General features: G+C 38.4%; 1 protein-coding gene across 1 annotated transcript in view; it reads right to left on the bottom strand.

Moving 5' to 3' along the window:
* The window catches only part of RLF (RLF zinc finger), a 53,127-nt gene that overhangs the window by 7,499 nt on the left and 35,203 nt on the right, over nucleotides 1-10,425 (bottom strand). The window contains exons 6-7 of the mRNA XM_072884950.1: nucleotides 7,088-7,224; nucleotides 606-747 (exon numbers count right to left, since the gene is read on the bottom strand). Of these exons, the coding sequence (XP_072741051.1) occupies nucleotides 606-747; nucleotides 7,088-7,224 (279 nt within the window). The remainder of the gene's footprint in view (nucleotides 1-605; nucleotides 748-7,087; nucleotides 7,225-10,425) is intronic.

The following is a 10,425-nucleotide window of genomic DNA, read 5'->3' as shown; positions in this document are numbered from 1 at the left end:
CTCTGCTTATGAAAAGCATGCTAGATTTGCCTCCTGGATAGATGGATCAATTAAAGTCTTTCCATTACTCCTGAAACAGAGATTATAAGTTTATAAAATTGCTGTTAAGCATCTCTTGAACCTTTCTGCAACTTTCTAAAGATAGGCATCAGAACAGAAGGTAGAAGTCCAGATGTGATTGTATCACATATTTTTGAGGAAAAGGTATTTTCTCAGAATACAAAAATATGAGACATTTCAGCCAAGTTTCCATCTCTTAGAGATGCTGCAGAAAATTGTTGCTGTGCCTCATATCTAAAGAGGCATCAGATCAAAACATAGCTATGCTTTGTTTGCAAAATGCTGTCATACTGTATTTTCAGAGTAACAAACAAACCATTCCACAAAGATTGAAGGTCACTTCAATGTGTCAAGCCGACACAAAGCTACAATGGCAGGCATTTTTCAGAGATTTTTATTAGTAAATTATTAGGCACTTAATCAGAAAGTATGAATAATGAAATAAGCTATATTTCATATCACTTCAGTAGAAGTATTAAGAAAACAATAAATTAATGTAAACAGTTCTGGCTGTATCCGAAGACTCTGGACTGCAGCTTACTTACTTCTGATTGTATGACTCTTATCAAGAAAAATAAATGCTGTAGTGTCTTGGCAATGATGCCAAACTGACGACATCTCTCCAAAAAGGAATCTAAAGAAGGATCTATTCTTCTCTGCAGTTTGCTCCAGAAAAGTGTTAGTTCCCTGCAAAGAGTTGAAAGCAGAATGTAAGAACATTGCAGATATGCACAATATGTCCAGAGTCTACACACTTTAGTTCAGAGCTGACGCCACAACAATTTAAGTGTTATTAAAAAACAGCACACACTTCAATCAGGTCTCCATCTCTGAGAGATGCTGAAGAGAACTGTTGCTGTGCCTTACTCCTAAACAAGCATCAGATCAAAACACAGTGTATCTCCTGTTATTTAATGGGGAAAGACATTAGCAATGGGATTCATCTTGCTTAATGCATCTATAGCTACATAGACTTCCCTTCTAAACAAGCAAAAAAACCCATGCTTGCAGAGCCTTAACTTTTCACATAGAAATTCAAAATAGGTAAGATGAATCATAATGTAAAGTAGCCCCTTCTCTCCCACTAGGCAAGTAGCTCAGATGTTGACACCTGCATTCAAATGATGTAACTGCCACTCAGTGCTTTAAAAGACACCTCTACAGAACACACTTCGCAAAGTGTTACATAAGGGGTATGTAAGCTGAGGGCTTTGTCTACTGTCTTTGAGCAGTTATCTGCTCTACTGCTCGTACCATCTGAGCACAGAGCTGTTCTGTTATGCAATTTATTATAACCAAGGCAACGCAGCCATTGAATGATGCAAGCTGTCACTTTGTGTTGCTTTGCCATCACAATGAGTGCAGCAGAAACAGAAATCAGCAGAGTGATAGGATATCTTTTCTATCACTTGAAAAAAGTTTTTCTTCTGTTCCTTTAGTAGAGCAAGCTTCACCTTTGCTAACTTAACCACTCTGTGCATCCAATTATACATATAGGTTTCTAGATGCAAGGTCAGTCATAGCCTCTAGAACCAAAAATCAAGAGAACACACCTAGGCAGACTTTACATCGAATATTGGCAAGGTTTTTCCTTTGAATTATTGCAATCCTACTCTTGAACCCTAGGCCAAGTGAAAGGGAATGAGGCCTTGTTATGGATCTGACCTGGGACACAAAAATGGACGATATTTACTGGTAACAGTTTTTCTACAGTTTTTGTTTGTTTAGGGTTTTTTGTCCATTTTGTTTAAAGGTCTAGAAATGCAGTTAACAGCCTTTCATAGTCAGGAAGAGATAGCTGAGAAGCTAGATAGGCCTAGTGTTTTAATTTTAAATCCTAAAACAGAACTAGAGAGGAAAAAAAAGACAGACACCCAGAATATCAGCAACTTTTTCTACTGCCCTTTAGCCCCAAGAAACTGACAAAAGGTAAAATTTAATTGAACATCAGGATGACTAACATAGAAGAATTGTATGAAGGGAAGCTTACACAAGGCAGGCACAGAATATATATATTAAAAAAAAGTATTACAAAAAAATTTTAACTCAGCATCACCACAAAAGAAACAAAACAAACTTGAAAAGTAGTTTAGCAAGACATCAGTCATTTTGTCTGTCTATTGAGCACATTTACATAGTTGGGAGTCAGAAGAATAGTGACAGAGGGCTTCACTCTGGATAATCCCTTATTGCTAAGAGTTTTTGGCAGAGCAAAAAGTTTTCAGTGTTTGCCCCGTTCTCTTTCTCATCCCACCCCTTCCTTCTGCAAAGCTAAAGTATGTTGTTGGAAGGGGTCCTCAAGGATGGTGATGTAGATTATGTTCCTCAGAAAATCTTCGCACATATGGGAAGGCAAGAAAGGACAACTCGGTATTTAGGCAATTTTCCATTTCAAAACTGATGTGAGGCAGTGCAGAGAACAGAAAGAACTCCAGACAGACAGATAACTATTAATACTTAGAAGTGTTAAAAAAAAAAATCTTACTAGCATATCAGACCAGAGAGAAGTTTTTTGAAGTTGTGCTTAGCTACAGTTCATATTTAATGCCACTTGTGTTAATGCTAAAGATTACATTATTTTATGGACTGATGAATTGCCTGACTCCTTGGAGACTAAGGCAATCAGCTAGCTCAGAATTACTGCCCAGAGCAGCACTACTTCTTAGATAAAGTTCCAAACACGGCAGATACCTCCAGTCTTAAAGTAGCATTACACATTATTTTATGATTATCAGCAACAATAATTGCAAAATCTTCCCATTTTGGTGAGGAGTAACATATACAAACCTAAGTTTGCTTTAATCTTCAGCTGTGAAACGAAGCTTCACACCAACAGCACCAATTCACATACATACATGGTTTACTCATCTTCTCTTGGAGGTACAGTCTTGAGGCTACAGGATGAGCTGAGCTAAGCTAATGAAATATCTTAACCTCTCAAAATATGCAAGAATAATAATATGAGGTTTGTGCTGGGTTGGAGAGTTAGCACTGTGCCATCAGGCAGATGCTAGAGCAGTGAAGACAGGAGGGAAGGGAGTTAGATTTTCCCTTTCTAGACTGAGAGTGATGTTACAGCTGAACAGGTTTAACAGCTTACAACTTCCAGAAGCATAAGCATTGCACTTCTTCACTGGTGCTTGTCTGACCACGTGGTAAACTAATCAAGCATTAATCTGTAGAAAGCTATACACAGTTTTGGCTGGGTTAGATGAATGTGCTCACTACAGGTCAGATGAGCCCAGAGCCAGAACAACAGACAAGGCAGACCTGTGCAGCTAGCACCACAATATGGCAAGAATTTATCTTCCACTTTTCAGCAGCAGCAAATTGTTAGGACTGGCTCAAGTATGAGTATGGCACCAAAGCTCCATCTTCATCCACTATGTAAGACATTCATCCACACTAACAGAGTCTCAAAAGCATCCTCACTTTCACCTGCTGTTCACAGCTGTCAACAGGTCTTTTCCCATCTAAACCAGAATACTTTCAATCTGGATCACTTATGCTGGTTCACTCTGACACTGCATAAAGCAAGATATGGAGCAGAATAATGGGAATGAGTGGCTGGCAACAAGCAGGATTGCATTGGACAACACTGCTTGCTTACAGTGTCTGTTAAAGGCCAGCCAGGGGCTAGCAGAAAATGCTTCATCAATGTACTGCAACGCTAAAAATCAAGAAGGACATGATCCAGAAAATTCTGCAGGAAACAATTTTATTTAAGGATTCTACAGGTGAGTGGAACATTTCCAAGGACATATGCTAGGGCTTGCCTGTTGAACCGAATCCATAACACCATAAAGGGAAGCTGACCTGCAAATGACACTGTACCAGACGGTCTCTGCTCTTCTTACTCCCTGCTCTCCTCTCAAAGATCTTTAGTAAGTGTTTTAGTCACCACTCAGTTCTGGTCTATCAAATTACATAATGCACCAGAAGTGCACTATGAAAACTGATTAAAGCTTAAATCATTTATTGGCTTGAAACACCATTATGCAGGCTTATGATTAAATACACACAAGAAGTAGTTACATTATTAACAATCAAAATCCAAAAGGTTTAATGACATTGCTAGAAAAATTGTAAGTAGAGTCCAAATCATCAGTAGATCAAGCATCACAGAGTAAAATAACCTTTCAACTACAATCCTGTCTTTTTGAACCAGACAGGACCTTCTTTGAAGTGAATTAAGCAATCGCTACCCCTTAAAACCAGTTAGTCACAGAAAGGAGTACATCTCAATTTATGTATTCAATTTGACTAAATATTTTAAGTGTATATTTATGCTGTACTTAAGCCAATATAATGGCTAGCAAGCAACCTCTAGCATGTGATTCATCCATATTAGTTTTAGCTGTAGGATTAGGCTAAACATGCATATTGCACCAAGTCCATCTTAACATTTCCTGTCCTTCTAGCCAACTCTGACATTTGTCACGCTTTTGACTGAGCTCAACTTACTAATGCAGAGAAAGCAACATTACCTTATCTCTTTTCCAAGGCACTGATTCAAATCAGCTCCGCAATGATTTCAATGATCACCACAGTTTTTATGGAGCAGAGGCCTCCTCATTTTTTGTGAGCCATAATATCCACTGCATCTGTAGTGTGTAATCTCACGCCTCATCAGTTAAGCTGGCTGATCTGACAAAAGCAATCCTCCAAATTAAAAGTTTTGTCATATCAGCCACTTGACTTCACCTATCTTGTGGCTAAATAATCACTAGATCTGCATCTGCCAACAAGGAAAGCAGGTGGAGGTCAATAAAAAAGGCCACTCCATCAAACAGCAGTTCACCATTAGATGAGCAAGGCATCCTTATTTTCAAGCAACTGTACTTTTTAAACAGACTTAGAGGTACAGCCTCAAAGTGAGAAAGTAATCTGATGGTCAAGAAGTATTACACCGGTTTCACAAGACAAGAGTCCATCAGAAGATAAACTTCTTCAATCTGGGCTTCAGCACCCCGGATGCTTCGCTCTTCGGTAGGTACAGACCACATCAGTTGCGTGCAATTCTGTTGTTCAAGGAGTGCTATGTACAGTACTAGAATTTGAATTACACACCTATACAATTTCAGTGTTAGACAGAAGACTTCATTCTCCTGTCTTGTCCCTGGGGGAAGGCAGCTGGACCTTGAGGATTTTGACCAGACAGCAGCAGAGAGGGCAACTGTGGCATGCATGGACATAGCAGCACAGTTTGAACCAGCACCTTTCATGTGAACAACCACTAACAACAGTGTAGACATAATGACACGACTTCAGCATGAATGACACAAACCTGCTAACATCTTCTGTAAGTAGGAACATACGTGTGTTGCTAGACTGTGATAACACTTGTATCTTCAAGCCTTCACTGCTTGTCACCTAGGCTAACCAATTTTAAAGCTGATGGGGAAGTACCTACTCATGTTACAGCTGCACCATGTTTTGGGTAGACTTAGCCTTAGGCAGGCCCCATCATGGGCCAGACTGGCATGGAGATGAGAAATCTACAGCTCTAATTGATCTCTCCTGACTAACAAGTCAAGAGAAAATGTATGTTAGACAGAGTTACAGGCCTGAAAGTTTCATTCAAATTCTAACTAGTTTCAGTTCAGACTTCGTACTGCAAGCAAAAAAAATCTCCCCACAGCTGTTGTCACAAAAAAAAAAAAGATGTTATTCTGTAACAATAAATGCTACATCACTGAAGTCTGTTCCCCAGTCCCAAAAGTTTGAAAGTCTCAGCTACAGATGAAGTCCAGCCCTCTTCATTTGCACCCTAGGGATACAGCTTTCAGATAGAACTGCTTAACAAGTCTCCTTGGACAACAGCAAATCATTTATTTCACCCTGAAAGAATGTTAGTTGTTGGGGTTTGGTTGGTTTTTTTGTTTCTTTTATTTTTTCTTTAAAAAGAAATCACGGGATGGACTTCAGCCTCGTATCTCTTTGGACATGGCTCTACTCTAATGTCTAATGACGCATTCTGGTAGTGAAAAAACAGTCAGCCTCTAGAACTTCCAAGTGTGGTGGACTCTCCCCTCTTGAGTCTTCCACAAGTTCATTTCTCTCTATAAGGTATGCTTTTGCTCAAAAATTTCTGGCCTTTTGGTACAGATGATTGGTCCAGGCTGAACTATGAATCATCCTACTGACACTTAAGTGCTATGAAAACTTTTCTTAATGGCTTTAAAATGTGGAGTAAATGAACAATGCCACAGCTGACCAAATCCAAATTCCCAAGATATACTTCAGATGTCTGGTAATGTAAAGTTTTATCCAGATCAGCGTTTAAACAGGAGAAAACTACAAATTTAGCCATGCTTTGAAAGCCCAAACTACAAACCCATTTTGTAAGGGGCAGAAAACAGCTTCCCTGCTTTGGCTCTACCAGTTTGCCACTGCTGAAAGAGAGATGCAAAAAGTTTTGTATCTCCAGCCACTTAAGAGAGAAAAGAAGTTTTATAGTCACAATTTGGCCAAGATCTAGTACTACAATTCTCAGTTATAAAAATTACAAAAATATAAAAAGGCTCTCGGAGGGTGTGTGTGTGCGTGTGGAAGTTAAAGGATGCTGCCTCTGCACATTCCTACTACTTGCATCTCTGTGGAATAAGTGAAAAAAGGCATTAAACTCTCATGGGTCTAAGTGTTCAAGAGCAAAGAACTGAATTACAACATACTTTGTGGAACCACAAAGGTTAGGGGTTTAGTATCAACCCAGACAGCACTGATCCAGGACTACTTACAGAGCTACTATATTGTTGAAGCATTACTGTTAATGCCAACAATATGAGTGCTGTTTCACTTTTAAATTATTTAAACATTACTTTTCTCTAACTGCTCTGTTACTGTAGCAAGATGAGTCCTTATTTATTTTGACACAAGTTATCTAGAAAGTACTTCAGTCTGATGTACTTCTCAAGTTAAAGATATATCCACTTTCTCCACACATTTTTGTACTATATTAGCTCAATTCTCTTGCACTGAAGCCAGTGAGGAACACTTAGGAGTAGCAGTAGTAATTATTACTTACCAAGAGCAATACACATTTGCTGTTTGAAGCTGATGAGTAAGGTATGTTGTACAAAGAATAAATGCAGTGTTTTCTTGTCCCTCAGATTCCAGATTACATATGATGTCCAGTACTTCTTTGCAATCCACCTTTGCAATCTTAAAGAAAAAAAAATTAAAAGAAAAGGCACTTTATTCTGAGCATGTTTACAAAAGAAATGCATGTTTACTGTATCAAAGGAAATGGTCTCACAAACACATGAACAAAACACTATGTCTCCTTTTAATACTCAGAGTTCATACCACACCTTTCAGCTACAGAATGGCATGAGAAGTTCACATATGTTAATTCTGATCCCTTCTCAGTATTAAGGTTTCTTTGGGACCATCTTCGATTTTGGGCAGCTTAGCAAAATACTTATACACAGGCAACAGTCTATCTAAAACTTCCCATTCCTTCTGTGCACTTGCAGGCATCCCTGTTTTCCTTTTGAAAATTAAAATCCAGATCCAAAAAGGTCAAGACACTTGAAAAAGCCAGTCTCTTGTCCTCTTCAGCCATAAGTGCTGATTCTGAACAATCATACTCCAAAGCATGATGTTAAAAATAGAAGTATTTAGAGGAGAGACAAATCCCATGGAAGTTCTGGAAAGCCTACTTAAAGGCAGTACCTATCCATGTATCAAAACAGGGCATTACCTTAGTTATAAGCCCAGTATTTTAGACCACAAACACTAATTATGAAGTGCTTTTACTGTTAAGACAACACTATTTTTAATACATTTTTTCCACCAGATCTATTCCACTTCATAGAACAGACGTTGCACTAAAGCAACATCTACTTTAATCAGCTGTTGCTACTATAAACTGGGGTCCACTGACTTTTTGTGTTCAATTTGAGACCTGTGATGGACCTTTTGCAGCAGACATTTTCAGAGCAACTCATAAGCTGCAAGTGCTTGCAGATGTGTCAGTTTTACATTTGAAAAAGGTAAAATGTAGCAGATTATTTTGGTCTGAGGGTTTTGTCACTGACTCACCTCTGGCAAGAGAGAAACCTCAAGAACTGATTTAAATGACAATGCTTTGCTAACTAAGGGGACAGACATCATTGCTCCTTGCATGTCAGAGATAATAAGAACTTACAATATCTGCAAATCAAGTGCCACCTCCATCAGGTTGGGGAAGATGAAAAACCAAGCCCATACCAATGGCCACATGAAAGAATTTTGAAGGTGTTCATCACTGCACAGGAGAGAACACGGCTATTCTAGCTTACAAATAAAAAAAAATGATACTGCTGCATACCATTTCCCTCCAACATCCTTTGCCAGCAGTACCTTTCTTATGCTCTCATCTACCTTCAGTACTTACAGGCACACAGGCTTTCAGCTTGTGTGGAAAGCCTCGTTGAGTACATGTCCAATAGCTGGGCAACTCCAGTCTTCTCAGAGTATTCTACCACCCCTCTCCACTCAGTTATTCTTATTCTTTATAGATTACAATTTCCATGGGCCCATTTTATAAAGCAAATTAGGAAAACAAAGCTAAGTGACCCAAACTTTTGTCTTTGATAATTTCCACAATTATACACTGCCATCTCCTCAATACTGCAGAAACATTCTTAAATAACGCAAGAGGCTGCCTGCAGTGGTTTGATACAAGCCTGATCTTCCAGGTCTTGGTTTTTAGAAAAACAAAAACTGTCAGTGTATGTAAATATGGGATATGTTTCCTCCACAAATCTGAAGACAACATGGCCGCCTATCTATGATCTACGTGGCCAGGCAACAGTTGACAGAGACCATGCTCGGTTTCCCTGTTCCATTAAAGGAACAATCACTGAACAACACTACCAGTGTTTTAAAAACTACAAACTTAAAACCTACTTACTAGGGTTTCTTAGGCTATAGAATGATAAAACCCACATTTTTAATAGCCATCAATTACTCCTCAGTCAGACTCACACTGTAACAAGACCTGGAACTTCTGCTGTGCGCTGGACCAGCATGAACAGCACAAACATCAGCTCCAGCAACAGGCAACTGTCACATTAGGACCGGCCCACAGTCACAGAGCACGATGGATTCACTCTCCTTCTCACATAGAAATTTGATTCTTTTTGGCCAAACTCACTCATATTCAGGATATTAACTACTGAGTAAAGCAACAAGGCAATTTGTTTTCAAGTCCTGTTTATTTCAAACTTTGTCAATGATCCATCTTGTTTCAGACCTTGGGGGTTTTTTTTGTTTTGTTTTTTTCTTTTTAATACTATTTAAGACAAAAAGTCCAAATGCACAGCTTGAAATCATCCAGCAATATCCAGTCAGTCACTTAAGTGAAAAAACAGACATTTATTCAATGAAAGTGTGCTTCTGTTATTCTGTTAGAATCCCAACAAGACCAACAGCTGAATGAAAGTTCAGAGACAGAATGAACAGTACTAAGATATTTTAAATTAGAATTGCTGAAAAATGCTCTCATCCTCCCCACGTTCCATTAACAAGAAGGATGCCAGTTTACTTCTCAAAGTTATTCCATGGAACTTACAACCATGTAAGATTTATCTTGTCTTTATCTTCCATATAATTTTAATTTGGAAAAAAAGTTTCAATATTACAATGATATTTCATTTTTTATGTCATCATAAAGATTTCCTACCATTAATCTAAGCCTTCTACCAGTTTTTTAGTAGGACATCATGTTAATACTCCTTAAAAAAGGGACACACAACCTGCTTATCTAGGGAGACTCACCCTCCCTTTCAGGAGCTAGAGATATACCATTCACCTAAAAGCAATTTAGTTTTAGCTCAGAGACTGTAAATTCCCACTGGCTGAGTTGGGACAACATACTCTTTGAGTCTGTAAGTGTAAATTGTAAAACAATCAATCTGGCTTTAAGTGGTTTTTTAATTTGAAAACCCTGTTTTATTGCTCCATGTCACTGGCACTTACCTTGCAGAGAAAGCCATCTTAGAGAATATTTGGGGCTTCATGGTTTTTGCAATAGTAAAGAGTGTTATTAACTACTTGTTAACTACTGTGTAGGACAACCTCTTTAATTAGCATTTTAGTTGGTTCAATAAAATTGGCAAATTCAAGCCAAACATTGGAATCAGTAAGCCAGACAGCAATTCTTAGTTCTGCTACTTTCTGTGTCTCACAGAGTACCACGAGATTCTTGTGAACAAGTAATTACATAGTCATATTATTTGTTACATGTGTGCCTTAGGATCAATTCAAGCTACCAGAAGGTACCAGAAATGCAAGGGACAACTTTATATATAGTGTATATACACACACAGAGTTATAACCATATATACACACCCATGTATGTATGTACATATGTGTATA

The sequence above is a fragment of the Ciconia boyciana genome, chromosome 21, assembly GCF_034638445.1.
Source record: "Ciconia boyciana chromosome 21, ASM3463844v1, whole genome shotgun sequence".
NCBI classification, from domain to species: Eukaryota; Metazoa; Chordata; class Aves; order Ciconiiformes; family Ciconiidae; genus Ciconia; species Ciconia boyciana.
This window is presented reverse-complemented; position numbering and strand designations above follow the sequence as displayed.